Genomic DNA, 20059 nt, shown 5'->3' with positions numbered 1-20059 from the left:
CTCCCTGTCCATGTGGCTCACTCGTGTGGGTGGGACTCAGACACTGAACTTGAACTTGGGTCATCCCTGAGTAATGTTTAGTCCTTCTGGACTCAGTGTCCCTATCTGTAACCCATATGATGGTGTCTGCCCTCCTCCCCGGGGTGGGGGCAGGGTGGCAAGGACCTCTGAGAGGGAGCTCGCGTGTTCACTGATGCGGAGCATGAGCACCGAGGCATCACTTCAATTTTCCTGTGGGTCCTCAGGTCCCCATGTGCCCTCTTAGCTGGGGGGGACATGGCCTCCCTCTTGGGGACCCCACCCCAAACTACTGCAGTTACCTGGAGGAGGGGGGTCAGTCCTGCATCCAAGACTCAAGAGGGGAGACAGCTGGGGTCTGGGTCCCTGCTGCCTTCAGGTGGCCCAGCGCCCTGCCCAGATGGCAGTGGTCCTGTGGTGTCAAGGACCGAATGTTCTAGATGGCACTCCCAGTTTGACTGGCCTCCCCAGGGGGGCTGGGGTTGGAAGAACATCGTCAGGACTGCACACACGTGCCCCTCCTAGCCTGCCCTAACCACGCTCAGGCAGGTCTACCAGCCTCCTGTGCCCTCAGGGCCTTCTTGCCGTCCTGGTCCCCTGGACTTGGGTGAGCAGGAGTGGGGTCTTGTCCCTTCTCTCCTGGAGGACCTGGGCATCCCTGCAGTCAGTTCTGCACACAGGAGGGGTGAAGTGGGGCAGCCTTTTGGGTCCAGAGGAGCTGTTACCATCTCTCGCCCAGGGTAGGGGTGCTTTCCACCCCACATTTATACAAGCAAGGAACCAACACAAGCCAGTCTTGAAGAAGGGAGAGATCTGTTTTGCAGTATTACAGCCAGCCCACCAAGGCATCTTGTGAACTGTGAAGCCCACAGAGGTTGTCTCCACTCTCCACCCTGGCCCTGTCCTTCAGGGACAGTGCCTTCAGTGTTGCTCCAAGGGTCCTCCATCACAGCCTATCTGCCGCCCCCTTCCCACCCCCAGGGAGGAGGCTGATGGAGGTCCGGGGCTGCCGCAGTGTAGTTCTCCTCTCACCTCCTAACCTGATCTGGGCCTGTCTAATAAGTCTGCTGACCAGGGGAGGGACGGCTCCCAGTGCCCTTCTCGGTGGACACCCCCCGCACTACGGTCAAGAGGAACAGAGACCCTCTGGAGCTGCATTTCAACAAGACACACAAGACGAACACTCCGTGTGACAGTGAGGAAAGAGATGGGAGACCGCCCTCCGTCAGTGCACTGAGGCCGCGGGAAACTCCCAGTGGCTGCTGCAGGGCTGCTGACCGACTAGGGCTCGCTGTCCCGAGGGCTCCGCGGCAGAAGGAACCGAGACTGCAGGGCCTCCTCGTACTTCTGCAGCTGAGACCAGAAGCCCGGGTTGGGCTCGGCTATGGGGCGCGCGCTCTTCACGGCCTGCGAACGAGACGCTCAGGATGAGCTCTACGCAGCGTTCCCCGCGGGGTCCTCCAGCACTGGAGGCCCCAGGCCCGCTCTGCCGGAAGTCTCTCCAAGACCGGAAGTCCGCCCCCGGAAGGCGCGCCCACTCGCCGGCCCCCGCCCCGGAAGCTCCCGCCCCCGGAAGCCGCGCCCCGCGGCACCTGGAAGGCTGGCGCCAGGCGGAGGCCGCGGTGCCGCATAAGGTAGGCCGTGCAGACGGCGGTCGAGCGGCTGCGGCCGTTCTTGCAGTAGACGAGGCAGGCGCCGCCGGCGCGCACCGCGGCCTCCATGGCGGCGCAGGTGGGCTCCAGGTACGCCAGCAAGTCCTCGGCCGGGTCGTCGAACACGGGCACGCGCAGCTCGGTTACGCCAGGCGCGCGCGGCCCGGGCTGCTGGCGCGAGACGTTGACGCACAGCGTGACGCCCGCGCGCGCCAGCAGCTCCGGCGCGGCCACGGCGCGCGCGCTCCCGAGGAAGAGCGACGGCGCCACGCGGACGAACGGCGGCGGCGCGGCAGGGGCGGCCTCGCGGCGGCTGCCGCTTCCCGGGTCCATGACTGGGCCCGGGCGCCCGGCCCGGGGGTATACATTGGGCGGCCGGGCGCCTCCGGGTCCTAGAGACCTCCGAGCGCCGCACCTCCCCCGCCCGGGGCGGGCCGTGGAGTGGATGTGCGCGGGCGGGGGCCGGCCTCGAGGCTCTGGACGTCACCTCGTTGGCCAGGGCGAGCAGGGGCGCCTCCTCTGATTGGCTGCAGATAGAGAGGGCGGCCATTGGCTCGGCTGGTAGCCTTTGGGAGAGTCGGATTGGCCGCAGCGGGGTGGGCGGGGTCGGAGAGCTGGGGGGAATGGGCTGCGCTTCTGCAGCCTGAGCCCGGCGGGGCTGGGAGGCCAGGCCTCTGGAGCGGTAGGTGCAGCTCCGTGCGTCCCGGGAGGTTGCACTGGCTCGGGCGGGGCCCCCAGCACCGCTCCGGGCGGAAGGGCAGCAGGGCCTTTCTCAATTGTGGCTGCGGTGTAGAGGAGCAGGGGCCTTGCCACACTGTCATCTGACAGTGACACTGACCAGTGTCCGTCATGTTGGTTTATGGACAGGTCGCCTGTTTCACAGTCTTTTTTTTTTTTTTGTGAGGAAGATCAGCCCTGTGCTAAGATCTGTCAATTGTCCTCTTTTTTTTTTTTTTTTTTTTTTTGCTGAGGAAGACTGGCCCAGGAAGACTGTCCCTGGGCTAACATCCGTGCCCGTCTTCCTCCACTTTATATGGGACGCTGCCACAGCATGGTTTGCCAAGCAGTGCGTCAGTGCTTGCCTGGGATCTGAAGTGGTGAACCCCAGGCCGCTGCAGTGAATCACGCACACTTAACCGCTTGTGCCACTGGGCTGGCCCGGCCTGTTTCATAGTCTTAACAACCACTCTTGAACTGCATTGCCGCCTGACATGCCCTTAAGTACAGCTTTGTATTCTCTTTTGTTGGCTGCTTCCTAATAAATCGCCTTGTGTATTTTATGCATTTTATTTTTCCTTTTATTGTAACACATGGTTCATGTAAAATAAAGCTACTCACCATTGACTTCATATTATTTCCTCATAGATAAGTATTTTTGTTGTTTTTATTTTTCTTACTCTTTTGGGTCACCACTGTAACTTTAAAAAATTAACTTAACATCATTTGATGTCCACATAGTTGTCATTGAAGAAAACCTCTACAGTAGGTTTTTCTGATGCTCTGTGTCTTTCAGGGAACGCTCTCAGTGAACAGTAACTGCATTGCACCCTGCATATATTGTTATTGCAGTTTCAGTTTTATTCTAATAGTAAAACAATTTTCTGATTCATCTCCATTGTTTACTTAAGATTTGCAATCTATGCTACCAGAAATTATCCTTCAGCCCCTCCTCCTCCAGTACACGATCAGTCTGACAAAGTGTATCTGTACAGTCTCTCTGCGTGATCTCGAATGTCTCTAGCAGCAGCCATCAGGTGCTTGTAACTGTCGGATCTTTATTGCAAGCTGGGGCTCCCTCTGAGCTAAAGCTGGGGCAGCAGACCTCTGAGCAGTGGTCTGCTGCCAGGTCTTCACTGGCTGCAGGTCTAGCCATCACCTCGTTGGAGGCCTTCCCAGGATCCGTTTCCCTCTTCCTCTGCCCTAAGGACTGACTGACTTTCCCCAGATGAGGAGGGAATGGAATTCCCATTTTCCCCAGAGTTCATGGGAGCCATCCAAGTAGGTGGAGAGTCCCTGTCCCCCAGCTCCAGAAGCAGGCCCTGGATACTTTTAGGCAATCAGTGAAGCCCATACCCCCACGATTGCTTCAGGAAGGGGCTTGGGAAGCTCCTTTTTTCTCTCTTTAGGACTACAAGGGGAAGCCAGCCTTGGGAGGAAGCAGAGTTGGGAGAAACAGAGTCCTTGATGACATTGTGGGGCCACTGAATCAAACCAAACCTGAAGACCCTCTTCTGGACTGTTTGGTTTCCTGAGCGAACAAATTACCCTTTATTGTTGGAGGATGTTTGAATTGGGTTTTCTGTTCTGAGGCCTCCTACATGATAATCTCCTGCTCCTTCACCCCATTGAACTAATGAATCGGTCACAAGACATCCTAAGTATCTCTTAAATCCATTCTCTCCGCCTTGACTGGCACATTTAGTTTGGGCCACCCTCTAGTGGCTGGCACCAGCCTCCTGAGGGCTGCCTTCCTTCCAGCCTTCACGGTAGCCAGAATAAGCTTCTAAGGCAGTGCTTTTTTGAATGTCGGTCCTGACTCATTAGCAAGTCATGATCCATTAGTGGGTTGTGAAATCAATTTTGTGGGTCATGACCAGTATTTTATTTTTTAGTGAAATGGTATAGAAAAGAATACAGTACATGAAAATATTAGAGTGCATGCATGTAGTAGAGTGAGCTTTTCGTGGAAATCTTTTGAGTTATGTTTGTACCAGGTCATGATATAAAATGGGGTCTTACAGAGGGTCCCAGGCAAAGAGTCTTGAAAGCCTCTGATTCAAAGCACGCATCTGATTGCATCGCCCTCCTGCTTAAACATGTCTTGCTGCTTCTGTCTTTAACCTGGCTATCAAGGCCCCTCCTGACCTGTCCCTCTAGCATCATTTCTCTCTGTTCCCACCTGCCTACCGCATCATAGCCCACTGGTTCTCAAAGTGTGGTCCACATTTCAGAAGCATCTGGGAACTTGGTAGGGATGCAAATTTCCAGGCCGCCCACCCCAGACCTCCTGAATTAGAAACTCTGGAGGTGGGACCCAGGAAGCTGTGTGTTACCATGCCCTCCACTTGATTCTCATACCCAATAAAGTGTGTACCCATCATTTAGTCAATCTAAAAAGCCGTTTAAAGCAAGAGAGCCAAAAAAACCTAGCCACTCACCTTAAACATTGGATTTTGACTTACTACATCTATATATCTATTCCCTTTCCTCTGATGATGTCTCGCTGGGGTCAGTGAGGTGCTGCTCACAGTGGCACTGATGATCAGTGCCTGGCGTGCCTTCCAATTTCCATTCCTTCCCTTCATGTGAACTTCAAAGCACTTGAGGAGCAATCTGCAAGTAGAATGCTCTTGGAATTTTTAAAATGATTTTTTCCACAATCTCTTACAGTGTCTCACCTGTATCTACTTTGATTGCAATTTTTTTTTTTTTTTTGCTGAGGAAGATAGTCACCCTGAGCTCACATCTGTGTCAATCTTCCTCTACTTTGTATGTGGGTCACCGCTACAGCATGGCCCCCTACAAGTGGTGTAGGTCCACCCCTGGGAACCTAACCTGGGCCACCAAAGTGGAGCACACTGAACTTAACCACTAGGCCACAGGGCTGGCCCTGATTGCAACTTTTAAGTGACCGTTGTTGACTTTTCAAAGTCTTCAACTGAATTTATTTATTTGTTTGTTTATTTATTTATTTGCTGAGGAAGATTAGCACTGAGCTAACATCTGTGCCAATCTTCCTCTACTTTGTATGTGGGTCGCCACCACAGCATGGCCGCCCACAAGTGGTGTAGGTTTGTACCCGGGAACCAAACCTGGGCCACCAAAGCAGAGTGTGCCAAACTTAACCACTAGGCCTCGGGACCAGCCCCCAATTGAATTTCAATAGACATGCCTCTCTTCTTTTCCATGCACACTTCATCAGCCATATGTCATTACATTTCATAACAATGATGGCAGGTTCAGCCAGCATTTTCTGGTTTGAAAACACCATGACTCGTAATATGAGCAGCCGATGTACCGAAAGCCAGTCTTCCTAAAGATCAGTTTGCTAAATTACTAATTTGCTGAATTTACCAAATTTACTAGTTCACCAAAGATTTTAAAACTCATATTCTTGAATAATGTCAATGAATGTTATTATTCTTATGAAAATATTCTTTTGAACATATTCCTGAGTGTCAATGTAGGACTTGTATCAGTTTGTGGAAATAGGGCTTTTTTGTGTGTGTGTGAGGAAGATCGGTCCTGAGCTAACATCTGCCAATCCTCCTCTTTTTGCTGAGGAAGACTGGCTGTGGGCTAACATCCGTGCCCATCTTCCTCCACTTTATATGGGGTGCCACCATAGCATGGCTTGACAAGCGGTGCATCGGTGCACACGCGGGATCCGAACCCGAGAACCCTAGGCCGCCGCAGCGGAACGCGCGCACTTAACCGCTTGTGCCACCAGGCTCGCCCGGAAATAGGGCTTTTTAATCTTCGTATGCCTGGTTTTTAAAATGTCAGTGCATATATTCTTAGGAATAGAAGCAAAATTTCAGCATTTCATGTTGCATTTTTTCCAGTTTATAGAAGTTTCCAAGACAGCTTTTCTTTTTTGGCCACATTTTATTCAGAATTGTTTTGCTAATCTCCCCAAAATGTCTTATTTGCCAAATCTGCCACAAACAGCTTTCTTTTAGCTATTGTTTAGAGTCATTCATTTTGGGTGATGTCTAATTTTCCTAGAGTCATTGTAACAAAGTATCACAAACTGGGTGGCTTAAAACAACAGTAGTTTATTCTTCCCTCTGTGCTGGGGTCTCCAATTCTCCCTCTCCTCATAAGGACGCTAGTCATTTGGTTTAGGGCACACCTAATCCAGTAGGACCTCTTGATTACACTGGCAAAGACCCTATTTGTATATAAGGTAATTCACAGGTACTGGGTTAGGACTTCAACTTATCTTTTTGGAGGACACCATTCAATCCACAACAAGTGGTATGGTTTAACAGGTTCGTAGGATATTCTGATGTTTTAGTTGATCGGTTTTCTCTTTTCAATAACAAATGAATTTTAAAGACAGCTCGGTTGATGTCTGCTCAGCTTCCCAAGCTTCAGTTGGAGGGAGCACAGCAGAGAGGGGACCTGAGGGGGAAGGATAAGAGGTAAAGAGGTGGGGATCCAGGAACCAAGGTGGGTACCAAGGGAGATGAGAGAGGTGAAGGGGAGACAGTGACCCTAGAACCCTGGCACATCTGCCTTAGTCCATGCCCCTCTAGCCAGTGCGGGAGGGGCTGGGCATTGGCACTTCATATCCCTTTCCCCTTGTTCTAAGGAGCAGTCTGCATTGAGCACCCCAAGCCCTGCACCGGCAGGGAGCCCCTCCTCTTGCTCTCCAGGAAGCCCCAACTGCTTTAGTTGCAGAAGACTCTTGTGCTGTTCCCACCATTGTGCCTCTGCACATCCTAGTTCACTTCCCTGAAATGTGCTCTCTTCTGTTTGGAGAGCTCCTATGCATCCTCTGAAACCCTATTAAGGAATTCTCTCTCCATAAAGTCTTCCCCAGTGACCCCTCCGTCCAGACAGCGAATCCTTCTTCTCTCCCAGTGACCTGGGGCCCCTTCGTCACTCATCTTGTCCCCCCACCAGACCAAGAGCTCCCCCTCTGTGCCTTCCACAAACATTTACCGAGCGGACAAAAGCTGGCTTTGGAGTCAGGCAGAGCTTGACTCTACCACGTTCTAGCTCGTGACCGTGGGCAAGTTCATGACCTCCCTGGTGCCTCGTTTCCTCAGGTGTCCCACGGGCACACTCCGGTGCCCTCTTCACGGGGGTGTTGGGAGCATTTCCAGCTATCTCCCCCGGGGAGCCTTAGGCCCAGAGGCCGACCCGCCCTCCTCTGCTGGACATCGCGTCAGTGTCCGAGGTGGAGACGGGCCGGCTCAGACAGAAGGCCAGCACTCGCGGAGGTGGGGGTGAGGGGCCCAGAGGCCCTGTGAGGTTATTGAGGGGAGCCCCCTGTCCTGGAGCAGCACGGGGGCGTGGCCAGGAGCGTGCGGGCGTGGGGATTGGCGGAGCTCAGAGCAGCGGGCACGTGGGCGGCGAGCTGGTCTCCAGGGAAACCGGACGCTCTTGGGCGCCGGGAGCCCAGCAAGGGCCACAGGCCGGCTGCGCTGCGTGGGCCGCACTGTGGGCGGAGCCCGTGCGGTCCGTGAGCCGGTGCGGTGGTGCGAGCACTCCCGTCCTTGGTGCGGCCCTGCGGCAGGGGCGTGGGCGGGATCCCGGGGGTCGGGAGCGCGGCGAGTCGCGTTGAGCCGGGGCGGGGGAGTGGGGGTCCCCGAGCTCCGGGCATCGGCGGTGGGAACCTGTGCGTGGGACCCACGCCCCAGGGCCTGGCCCGCTGTCCTCCCGGAGAGGGCACGGAGAGGATTTGGGAGCCGACGTCTCTGGGAGGCTGTGGGTGTGGGGTTGGGTGGGGGCCGTGTCCTCGCACCGGGTCCGCCGCCCTAGCGGGCTGGCTTCCGAGGCCGCGGGGGAAAGGAGAGCCCGCTGTCTGCTGCTCCCTCCGGCAATTAGCCAGCGAAGGACTGCCTCCAACACGTGGCCTTAACTAGGTCGTGGGAGGGTGGCCCCGAGAGCCCCTCCTGTGGTTCCTGCCCCACGGAGGGGACAGGGACACACTCGGGGCCCTGGCGAAGGTTTCCCCGGGGGTCCCAACAGGATCGGGGGCGTCGACCTGGTTAACGGAGGGGGCCTCGTTTCTCTGAGGCTGATGGGGCTGTGTGTGGGTCCGCGGGCGCGCCAGGGGCCCTGAGGGCGAATGTGGGTCCCCGGCTTTGCTTCCAGGTTCGAAGACGAGACATGGAAAGTGATTATTCCTCAGCCTTATATTACGAAGTCCCCAGTGCTTACAGCTCCGAAGTCCAGCTGGAGCGGGGGGGTGGCGAGCCTACTGCTGCGGAGGTCACGGGGACCCTGGAGAGCTGCATGCTCCTCACCAAAAGGTGTGGGGACCCTCCCACAGGGCAGTCTGACCCTGACCCTGGGAACTCGGCTTAGCTGGGATCCAGCGTTGGGGCAGGTGTTAAAAAATCGCTAAAAGCTATTTTACCCCTCAAAAAACTAGTCTCTGGAGAAATAGAAAAACCTTCCTGTTGTTAGAATAGTGGGTACGTGGAAGCCAGTTCCTGATCTTGGCACAGGCTCCCTTCTAGCCTGCCCACTCTCCTTGCCATGTCACCTCTCACAGCCTTAGGAACATTTGCTTTACACCATCGGGTCCCCGAGTCGGCACAGCTTCTTCATGGTATATTGTTAACCATGAGGGCTGACACTTCCTAGGGCTCCTACGGGCCACGTGCTGCTCTCAGAACCTTGCTTTGGTATCTGGTGAGTGAGTTGTCCCCCTTCCCCAGATTCACATGTTGCAGCCCTAACACCCAATGTGATGGTATTAGGAGACGGGGGCTTTGTGTGTGTGTGGGGGGGTAATTAGGTTTAGATGAGGTCTTGAGAGTGGGGTCCCCATGATGAGGTTAGTGTCCTTATAAAAAGAGGAGGAGATTAGAGCTTCCTCTCCTGGCTATGTGAGGGCACAGGGAGAAGGGGCCGTCCTTGAACCAGGAAGCGAGCCCTCGCTGGGAACCAAGTCTGAAGGCACCCTGATCTCGGACTTACAGCCTCCAGAACTGTGAGCAATAAATGTCTGTTGTTTAAGCACTCCCCCCCCAACTCTGTGGTACTTTGTAATATCAGCTGAACAGACTGACATAGTCCCCATTTTACAGATAAGGAAACTGAGTCACAAGGGAGTAAGGAAGCCATCTGGTGGCAGAGCCAGGTGGTCAAGCTCTCACCCACCTTGCCAGCTGGCCATTTCCAGTGACCTCCCCCTGCTCTTCATCTTCCTAGGGACATCCCAGAGGGCCCGGAGGAGGAAGAGGAGGAGTCCGAGGGTGCCCTTAGGGAGCAGGACCTGAAGGGGGCCGACATTCAGCTTGTGCAAGGTGTGCAGGAATGGCAGGACGGCTGTGTCTACCGAGGGGAGTTCGGGCTGGACGTGAAGCTGGGATATGGTGAATTCTCTTGGCCTACAGGCGAGGTAACTGGCTTGTGATGCTTCCTCCCCTCCTCCCCTGGGGCTCGGCCAACCATGGCCGGTCTCTCTCCTTCTAAAAGGGATGCAATATGAACTTAAAGATCCACCAACGGGAAGGATGCTAGACTAATGTCTTTCCTACTTGAGATATGCCCAGAGAGAAACATTCTCAAAGACTTCCAAGATTGTGTCTGTGGTTTGCCTGGGTGTCCACAGGCCACGGCTTGGGAACCTGTTACTGAAGAAGATAAATTCTTATTCTGGGTAAATGTTTTAAAATTGTGAATTACTGTAGTGAGTTGTATATTTACGTTGGTGAAATTGCCCTGTATTTAAGGTTAAACAGAAGGAAAGGATCTTCTTAAAAACCAAATGGAAGCACCGTCTGTGCCCCGCTAGGCCATGTCCGGGACCTCAGTGGAGACTCCAAGGGGCCTGTGGCAGAAGCTGTTTGCTCCACCTGGTGTCCCTGGCTGAGTGGAGCAGCAATGCTTGTGGCAAAGCTGGGTGTATGCATCTTGGGGGCCTTTGAGCGCCTCCCCCAGTGGGTTGCTGGGTTCTGAAGATTTCCCAACAGTTGCCGCATCCCTGCCGGCTGCACCTGCGCCCAGGTGGAGGATTCTGCCCTGTGTTGCCCTCAGCCTTGTGTGGTTCAGCCGAGATGTAGTGCATCTTTTGCTTGCAATTTAGAGAAACTGTCTGGAGGCAATGTGGGGGGGTGTGTATTTGGGAGATTATGAAAGAGTCTGGGGGAAGCTCAAGGGACCCAGAGGGCAGGTTGCCTGGCACTGTAGCTCTTCTGGGGGGCACACACTGGCTGGCATAACCTCTTAGGGGCCACATGGGGTCCCGGCTCTGCTCCTCTCTTTTCCGTACTCTGTTCTGCCTCTGGGGTCCTGGTTTTTCTGATTTTGGAGCCCATGGTTGAGGTATCTCATCCAGCCCCTCACTTCCTGCACTTAGTCTCCTTAGTTCAGAGGAGACTGAGGTAGGAGAGATGAGCAGGGCTCTTGGGATAGAGCCTGGGGAATGGCAGGTGGAGGGGAACAAGAGCAGCTACAGGCAGAGCTTCTAGGCCCCCAGCCCAGTCCCCGCCTGGAATGTGCCCCCAGCTCAAAGAAGGCTCCAGACCTCATGTGACCAGGACAGAGGCAGGGATACGAGTCACCATGACATTAATGATTCAGGCACCAATTCCTTTTCAGCATTTGTTTCTTTAGTCCTTGGCTAGTTTCTCTTTTACCCACCAGGTGGTGTCCAGCGGTTGGACAGCTCTCGTTCATGATTGTGGGGGGTTTGGGTGTGCCGACCTGCCCTTCAGCCCTCAGGTTCTCCCCGAGGAGAAGGAGACCACAGCAGTGGGGCGTCGAGGTGGAGCATCACCTTTCTTACTGCCTGGCAGGGACCTCCGGGTCCGCCGAGCAGATGCTCGTCTAGCTATGGCAGCTCACGAACCAGAGAGGCCAGAAGGAAGAGGGCGTGCCACTTGTGAGCTGTGACCTTGAACATGTTAACTGTGTTTGAAGAGTAAGACCAAGCCTGTCAGCTGTGGCTGGTCAGATGAGGCTCTTGGTCTGTGTGAGGGCCAGGGAGGGCTGCAGGGAAGGACGGAGATGTTCCCGCTGGTGCTGCTTCCTCATGGGGAGTGGACAGAAGTCCTCTCTCATGCATGCAAACCTGGGGAACTGAGGGTTCAATGTTCCCCCTATGGTTCTACACAAACAATTTGCAGCTTAGGACTCTTTTTAGTTGGGTAGACTCTGATATGCCCACAACAGCACACAAATTAAATGAATATTATCACAAGGCGGGCGGTCCCCAGCCTGTTGCTTCTCTGTTTGCTGTCCTTGCACTGGCCGAACTCTTCAGGAGTAGCAGCTAACAGAACACAAATTCAACCTGGCTGAAATGGAAAGGGGCCTTTGTTGGCTCTTGTCACAGAAGAGTCCATCAGTGGGGGTCATGTAGTCTGAAGCTTGGCTGGCTCCAGGGGTTCTAATGACCTGTCAGGCCCTCTCTCTCCCCATTCCATGTGGGGGGCCAAGACTGACCTTCTGCCATCTGGCAAGCCCACGGGAGGTGGTGTCACACATTCCTGGAAGAGAGAAAAGGCCCCAGCAGGACACTGGTCTGGCTTGGGGATGGCTCCTGTGACCAAACCCAAACTGAGGCTGGGGAGTCATCTCTGTTGCCAGAGGAAAGAGAAGGGACACTAAGCAGGCAACAGTCGCTGTCCCGTTCATGCGAGTGGTCTGTGAGCGTGGACGGTTGACTGAGTGTCCGATCAGGCCGGCTTCCAGTGTGGAGGGCGGCCGTCAACACACACGATAGTCAGGTCTCACGATTGGAAGCTGCTTGGAATGGATGTCACATTCTTTTTTCCTCCTGGGGCCCGAGGGGCAGGCTCTGGCAGACCCACCCCTAACGTTTGTGGGGCTTGGGACAAGAGCACAGACAGGGGCCCACGTCCATGATCCCAATATTGGGGAGTTTTAAATCAATGCCACACCTGTGTTCCCTCAGATGTGGAGTCCCACGCTGGTGACCCACGGCTGGCGGCCCCCCACTCCCTGGCCCGGCCTGCTGCCTGTGGCCCTGAGCAGGAGCCAGGCAGGGTAGGGTCTGAGCCTGGGCCAGAGCTGCTGAATGGAGGCAGGTCCTGCCAAACCAAGGGTGGGCCCTGACCCGGTCACAGCCTTCCTTTCCTGACGCAGGATGTCTGGGCAGTTCCAGACGTCTCTGTCAACTGCCCCACCTGAGCCAGGGCGGGAGGGAGCGTGGCCATCGGGGGCCAACCACCTGGAATCTGCTCTGTGTGTTTTGGGTGACCAACTCTAATAGTCACGTTGGCCACCTAAACTTCAAGGGGGTGCTGTGGCCAGGCACCCCGTGACACCTAACGCAGCCCCAACAGTCCCCATTCGTTGCCAACCAGGCGTGGAAGGCATCCTGTTAGGTTCTGGGGTGTAAGGAGCAGCTTATCAGACAATGACCCTCACTGAGCTCTCTCTCCACAGTCCTACCACGGGCAGTTTTACCGGGACCACTGCCACGGCTTGGGCACCTACACGTGGCCGGATGGCTCCAGCTTCACGGGCATGTTTTACCTCAGCTGCCGAGAAGGCTACGGCACCATGCACCTGAAGGCCAGGCTCTTCCAGGTGAGGGGCGGGTGGCCCTGTGTTCAGGAGAGGGGGATGGGGCCCCGGGGGTTCACGCCCCTGGACAAGAAGGTATTTAGGTTCTGGGAAAGTTTGTTTAACAAGAAGTAGCTTTCTTGTTTTTAAGGATTATAATAGTACCAATAATAAGGTACATGAAAGTGAAAAGGAGAAGATGAGAACCTCTTCATTGTTCCATTCTCCAGAGTAGGGGTGGGGTATCAGCAGGGTGTTGTAAATCCTTTAGATTAAACAATAAATGCACCGTAAATATTTACTTTTTTATACATAAACTGGATCATTCTATGCATATTGTTTTGAAACTTGCCTTTTTTCTGGAGAACATTCCTGGTTTTGCAAATACAGATACGTTTTCCTCCCTTTTATTTTATTACAGTGTAATTTACAGTAAAATTCACTCGTGTTAGTATACAGTTCTGAAAGTTGTGACAAGCACAGAGTGTATAACTACCACCACGATCAGAACAGAACTGTTCCTTCACCCCAAATACGACCCTGGGCCTCTTTGTAGCAGATCTCTGCACCTACCCCCATCCCTTGGCCGATCCGTTTTTGCCTATAATTTTGCCTTTGCAAGAATGCTGTATTAATGAAATCATACAATATGCAGCCTTTTGCGTCTGGTCTCTTTCACGTGGCAAAATGCGTCTGAGACTCATCTGTGTAGTTGTGTGTACCAAGAGCTGCTGCTTCTTGTTGCTGAGTAGTTCTCCACTGCAGGGATTCACCTCCAGTTATCCATTCCCCAACTGACAGGATTTGGGTTGTTTCCAGTTTTTGGCTATTATAAATAAAGCTGCTATAAACGTGTATATGTACAGGGGTTTTTGTGAGCGTGTTTGTGTTCGCATGTGTGTGTAAACATCATCCTCCCCATCCCCTCCTTCTCTTGTATAGTCATCCTCCACTTCCACCCTGTAGCCCTTGACAACCACTAACCCGTTTATCACTGTAGTTTCCCCTTTTCTGTAATTTCGTGTAAATGGAATCACACTGTATGTAGTATTCAGTGTCTGATTTCTTTGGCTTAGGGCATGATTCTGTTGAGATTCATACACGTTTTGTGTATTTCAGTAGTTCATTTCTTTTTACCAAGGAGTAGTATTCCACTGTATGGATATAAGACACATTTTTTATTGATTTACCAATAGCTGCACATTTGAGTTCTTTCAAATTTTTGGTTATTATGAATAAAGCTGCTGAAAACATTGGATGGCAAGTCTTCATGTGCACATGTGTCTTTATTTTCACTTGGGTAATACCTATGAGCAGGATTGCTGGTCATGTGTTAAGTGGATGGTAAATTATAAGAAACTTTCCCACGTGGCTGTGCTGTTTTCCATTTCAACCGTCGATATATGAAAGTTCCACATCTTTCTGAACACTTGGCATTCTCAGTTTTTTAATTTTAGCCATTCTTTTGGGTGTATTGTGGTATCTCATTATGGGCTGAATTTGCAGGACTCGAATGACGAAGGATGTTGAGCATCTATCTGTTCGTGTTCTTACTTGCCATCTGTGTCTCTTCTTTGGTGAAGTGCTTATTCCTGTTTTGCTCATTGTTTTTAATTGACTTGTTTGTGTTCTTAGTATAGAGTTATAGAGTTCTTTATATATATTCTGGGCACAGCGTTTATCAGTTATATGATTTACAAATATTTTCTCCCAGTAGTGGCTTGTCTTTTCATTTTCATTTTTTTTTTTTTTAAAGATTTTACTTATTTATTTTCTCCCCCCAAAGCCCCAGTAGATAGTTGCATGTCACAGCTGCACATCCTTCTAGTTGCTGCATGTGGGACGTGGCCTCAGCATGGCTGGAGAAGCGGTGCGTCGGTGCGCGCCCGGGATCCGAACCCAGGCCGCCAGCAGCGGAGCGCGCGCACTTAACCGCTAAGCCACGGGGCCGGCCCTCATTTTCTTAACAGTGTCTTTTGAAAAGCAGATTTTAAAAAGTTATAATGAGGTCCAACTTAGCAACTTTTCTTTCCTAGTTCTGGCTTTTTTGTGTCCTAGTTAAGAAATCTTTGCTTAACCAAGATTACTATGATTTTCATGTACGTTTTCTTCTATGTTTTATGGTTTTAGCTCTTACATTTAGGTCTGTGATCCATTCTGAGATAATTTTTGTGTTTCATGTGAAGCCAGGGTCCCTTCTCCTCCTTTTCCTCCTCCTTCACGTATGGATGTCCAGTTGTTCTAGCTCCATTTGTTCAAAAAACTGTCATTTCTCCACTGCCTAGCCTTTGCATCTTTGTCACGGATCCTATATGGAGACACATGTCTTTCTTGATGTGACGTCCGAATTGATCAGTGGGCATGAGGGTCAGCAGCTTCCTTCCATCCGTTACAACGACCCATCACCCCTTCTTCTCATGCTTGTAGAGAATGTCTGTGGTCATTGTCCATGTAGTGACCTGTCTATGCAATGATCTAGAATGCAAGATTGTGACATTCTAATTCTGTTATTCCTCCTTCATTTATTAACAAGAATTCCCTTATTTAAAAAAATCCTTCATCAACTCTGTGGTTCCTTGAGGTGGTTTGTATGGAAAGGCAAGATAACACTTGATCTTTTCCCTTCTTAACCAGTTTTCAGAATAATAAATTGATTTCCTAACACCCTTCGATGGTGATCAATGAAGGTTAGTTTTTTTAGTACCTTTATAAACTCATGGATTTTAATATATTTGATGTGTTCCAGCCTATTGCAGTTATTATACTTTTTGATACCCAAATCATCCCATCTTTGCTTGGGGGACCGTCTTGCAATTTTGACACAACTCCAGCAGGTTTTGGTAGCTTTCTTGCTTTCTGCTGTGACAAGGAGTTCCAGGCTAATTCATGCATTTCCTGCCCTGGACCCAGAGTCAACTGTTTCTCCGTCGAGCCTGGTTCCTTTTGTGGGACAGGATATTTAGAAACTAAAATTTGGGTGCTCATTACTACTGTGTCAGTTGGTTATTATTTTTAGGCCTTTTCAGTAGCAGATCTAGAAAGTACTTTGTTTTTTTTTTCACTGAGAAAAGACATTATCAGCTCTTATTGATATCTCCAGTTCCAATTTAGAGGTACAGGGTTTTTACTCAACAGCTATGGTATTGTATTTGCGTATGTTTTCTCTTTGCTTTTTTTTTTTTTTTTGTAAGGAAGATCAGCCCTGAGCTAACATCCATGCCAATCCTCCTCTTTTGCTGAGGAAGACCGGCCCTGAGCTAACATCTATTGCCAATCCTCCTCCTTTTTTTCCCCCTTTTCTCCCCAAAGCCCCAGTAGATAGTTGTATGTCATAGTTGCACATCCTTCTATTTGCTGTATGTGGGACGCCACCTCAGCATGGCTGGACAAGCGGTGCGTCGGTGCGCGCCCAGGATCCGAACCCAGGCCGCCAGTAGCGGAGCACGCGCACTTAACCACTAAGCCATGGGGCCGGCCCCTCTCTTTGCTTTAAAAATCTTGGTTTCCAACTGTTAACAAAATTTATTTGCTTTATCTCGTAAAATATGTATAACAGTTTCAGAATCACAACACAGCACTATTACCAGTGTTCTGATTACTGAAAACAGTTTATCGGCCTTGTATCCACAGTGCTTAGCCCCGAGGTTGCAGCCAGAGGTGCTCATGTGGGCGTGTTGAACAACACGAGAACTCTGAGATAGGAGCCACCGTCCTGTTTCACAGATGAGGGCGCAGCTCCAGGGAGTCACATGCATGTCCCCACTGCTTCAGGCCTCCTCCTTTGCCTGAGCAGTTTCCTCTGCCCTCCCAGTGACCTCCAGGTGTCCTTCAACACCATCGCAGGGAAGATGCAGCTCCCCTGGGAAGCCAGACCTTTCTCTGTGCTCCCTGTGTGGGAACTCAGTGGGTGGTATTGAAGCTCATTGTTTCTGGCCTGCAGCCCTCCTGGCTCTTCTGTCTCCACACATCCTCTACCCAGCATGGAGACTGCCCCACCCAGCAGAAACATCAAGAAAGGCCCAGAAATTGCTGCACTCTACTGGGTTCATGAGAAGCAAGGATTAGCTCCCCCTCCTCCTCTGCCCCACTCCTTGGTTCATACCTGCCAAGTGTGGAAGGAGAGGGGTCTGTCTGACCCTGTGCCTGGCACCTTCACTCCACACACTGCTGTTCCAGGCTGTTAGGGTACCTGGGCTGGGCCCACAATGTCAGCACTGGGGGGGGTTCCCTGAACCAAGCCCACACGTGGCATCGTTGACACACTTGCCTTTGCAGAGAGGCCACCCCGACTGCTGGGGTCAGCAGCAGCTGTCTCCACCGCTGCGTCCCATATGTACGCTTTTGCCTTCCGTCCTCGTGTCTGTGCAGACTAACCTCGATAAATATTTGTTGAATGAATGAATATTTTTTTAGGAATATGTTTTCTTCTTCTTTTTTTTTTTTTATGCTGAGGAAGATTCACCCTGAGCTAACATCTGTGCCAGTCTCCCTCTATTTTGTTTGTGGGTCGCCGCCGCAGCATGGCCACTGTGTGGTGTAGTTCGGCTCCTGGGAACCGAACCCAGGCCTCCGAAGTGGAGGGCACTGAACTTAACCACTAGGCCACGGGGCCGGCCCCTATGTTTTCTTCTTTTGATTTTAAGAAACTGGTCTCAAGATATACAGCCCTGCCGAATTACCTCTGTGGCCCTCCTGACTTCTGTTCCTCAGGGGCTGTACCGGGCAGATGAACGGTTCGGGCCGGGCGTCGAGACGCACCCTGACGGCAGCCAGGACGTGGGGCTGTGGTTCCGAGAGCACCTCATCAAGCTGTGCACGGAGGTTCCCGGCGGCTTCTCCATACGCAGTTACCCTGAGTTCTCGGGCTTCCTCACGCACTGTCCTGCTAAAATCTGCCTCTCAGACGAGGAGAAAACGGAGGGGGACCTGTGTGAGAGTCAGGACCCCTTTTTCTATGACTATAAGCAGTTTCTTCTGAATGACGACCTAACTTTGCCCCCAGAAATGTACCTCTACTCGACTGACAACAGGCATCTGCCCATGACCCGCTCCTTCCGCAGAGACTTAGATGCCCAGATCTTCCTTAACGACACCTCTGCATTTGTCGAGGATGGAGAACCCTGGTTTATCAAACACGAGGCCCCTTTGATGGCCAAAATCCAGAAGCAAGCTTACAAGTTCAGGTAATCAGTGCGACCTTTCTTCCTCCTCTTCGTGTCTGGGAGACCCACTGCTCTCCTTTCTGACAGGCGTGAGTTCAGGGCTGGCTTCCTGAGGCCTCTGGCTCCTGGCTGAGTAACTTTCAGGGCCATTTGTCAGGTTAACGTAAAGACATTTCTCCTGTTTGCCTGACTCTTGCAGCCCAATGATGAAGGGGTCGGGAGAGCCAGCATCCTCCGTGCTTGTAAGCTGAGACACGCTCCCGAGTGCAGGAGGGCTGTGGGGGAGCCAGGCAGGGGTATGGGGCCATCGACGTCTGCACAGGGGGGCGGAGGTCCCGGGATCCTGCTTGCATGCTCTTGGGGGAAGGGGTGGTCAAGAGGTTGCTTGGTGAGCGTGGAGCCAGGGTAGTCCCTAGGGTGGAGTAGACCCTGGGAAGGGATGTGGAATAGGATAAACTCCTCAGTCAATGGCTGAGTTCAGATCCTGGCTCTGGGACCTTGTGCATGTTTCCTCTGTGTTGGTCAGAGCTGATGCTCCTGACCTCTGCAGGGTCATGTCTGTGATTAGATGTTCTGTAGGTCAAGTCCCTGCATAAGGTCCACACCAAGAGGAGGGACTGCTGTTACCGTGATGTGTTAATAGGTGTCTGGCCAGAGAGCCAAGGGTGGGAGAGCAGGGCAGGAGTGGGCTGGGGGCTGGCTGGGCCTCTGGCATCTCCAACGATGACCGGGAAAAGATGGAGCTGCTCTGTTGGTCTCCAAAGACCCACCTCTCACACCACAGCTCATGGCCACCTAAGGAAAACTGACGTTTTTTTAAGTTAAAATTTTCAAGAATATTTTAAACTCTTTCCTAAACCTTGTCCTCAGATATCACTAAACTGTTGTAGAATGTGTGTTTAGTGAGTACAAGTGGCTACTTATGCATCCATGCAGACCTCTATCCATCCCTCCATCCGTCTATCTATTCACCCACCCATCCACCCCTCCACCCACCCATCCACCTATCCACTCACCCACCCATCCACCCATCCATCTATCACCCATCCACCCATCCATCCACCCATCCACCCACTCACCCATCCATCATCATGCTAATGTCAGCTGAGCCTGTAATTGTTGATGGCTATTGAGCATGGAAGCCACCATAAATCCTCAGGTTCTTGACCATGAAAGAGGTTATGTGCACTCAGAAGGCTTCAGTATGTGTGGTGAATGGCCATGGGACTTGCATGTTCTAGTGCTGGGCCCATGTGTGTGCCTGGCCTCCTTCCCATCCAGGGCCCCTGCTAAGAGGCCCAGCACACACGGAGGGACTGGATGAATCAGGGATGCGTGGGGTCCCTGGCAGCCATTCTTGTCCAGAGTGGACACTTAGCCTGAGCATCTTCACCTGCAGGCAGCATGTCCCACCACTTCACTGCATCCACGCTGACCATGGCTGGTCAGTGGTGCAGCCCTCAGGGCTCAGGGTGCCCGAGGAGTGGACTGTGAGGGGAGGAAAGAGGGCCTGGGGCAGCACAAGGGCCAAGGAATGAGGAGAGGAAGAGTCGGAGGAAGGGGCTGGTGTGGGCCTTTTTGGTGGGAGGTGTTGGGGGTCCAGAGCCGGTCTAACACCACTGAAGCCCACTGTGTTGCCAGGAACCAGAAGGCTCACACCACCTGGAACATGGGCGCCATCCTGAAGGGGAACCGGAGCAGCTTCGGGTGCCCCGGGCCCAAGGAGCGGCTTTCCACGGAGATGATCATGAAGGCCAAGGAAGGGGACTACGACTGGATTTGCGGGATCCTGAGGGACAACCTTGTCAATCCCGATGTGGCCGACTCGAAGGGCTACACCGTGCTCGCCGCGGCTGCCGTGAGCACCCCTTCAGTGCTCATGTCAGCTGCAAGGTCACCCCAAAGGAGCGCTGATCCATGGGGGTCCTGGGTGATGGCACCTTCAAGTGCCTGGGGGCCCTCCCCTCCTTCTTTGTAAAGCCGACATCCTCCCAACCCCTAAGTGGGATG

General features: G+C 52.6%; 2 protein-coding genes across 5 annotated transcripts in view; one reads left to right on the top strand and one right to left on the bottom strand.

Annotated features, from left to right (window-relative positions):
- Nucleotides 1-812: 812 nt before the first annotated feature.
- Nucleotides 813-2119, bottom strand: DUSP28 (dual specificity phosphatase 28). Its single transcript, XM_058533337.1, has 2 exons — nucleotides 1611-2119; nucleotides 813-1425 (listed from the first exon to the last, which is right to left on the bottom strand). Exons 1-2 carry the CDS (start codon nucleotides 2001-2003, stop codon nucleotides 1300-1302), a joined length of 519 nt encoding a protein of 172 aa, XP_058389320.1. The 5' UTR covers nucleotides 2004-2119; the 3' UTR covers nucleotides 813-1299.
- The window catches only part of ANKMY1 (ankyrin repeat and MYND domain containing 1), a 50304-nt gene continuing 31933 nt past the window's right edge, over nucleotides 1689-20059 (top strand). Inside the window, exons 1-5 of one of the 4 annotated variants that reach the window (XM_058533333.1) lie at nucleotides 1689-1760; nucleotides 9564-9753; nucleotides 12768-12911; nucleotides 17598-18070; nucleotides 19691-19907. In XM_058533333.1, the coding sequence (XP_058389316.1) occupies nucleotides 1738-1760; nucleotides 9564-9753; nucleotides 12768-12911; nucleotides 17598-18070; nucleotides 19691-19907 (1047 nt within the window). In that variant the 5' untranslated portion in view covers nucleotides 1689-1737. Of the gene's footprint in view, nucleotides 1761-8460; nucleotides 8657-9563; nucleotides 9754-12767; nucleotides 12912-17597; nucleotides 18071-19690; nucleotides 19908-20059 lie in introns of those variants that run through there. The other 3 variants (XM_058533334.1, XM_058533332.1, XM_058533335.1) reach the window with 3 other exon arrangements.

This window comes from Diceros bicornis, chromosome 37 (genome assembly GCF_020826845.1).
Source record: "Diceros bicornis minor isolate mBicDic1 chromosome 37, mDicBic1.mat.cur, whole genome shotgun sequence".
NCBI lineage: Eukaryota > Metazoa > Chordata > Mammalia > Perissodactyla > Rhinocerotidae > Diceros > Diceros bicornis.
The sequence above is the reverse complement of the archived record's forward strand: the minus strand, read 5'-3'. Positions and strand labels throughout refer to the sequence as shown.

Bases quoted from the DNA above. Each gene is read 5' to 3' on its own strand.
- DUSP28 (XM_058533337.1), bottom strand. From the start codon at position 2,003: ATGGACCCGGGAAGCGGCAGCCGCCGCGAGGCCGCCCCTGCCGCGCCG. The intron at 1,426-1,610 runs GTGCCGCGGGGC...TCTCGTTCGCAG, and splicing joins GCCTGGCGCCAGCCTTCCAG to GCCGTGAAGAGCGCGCGCCC.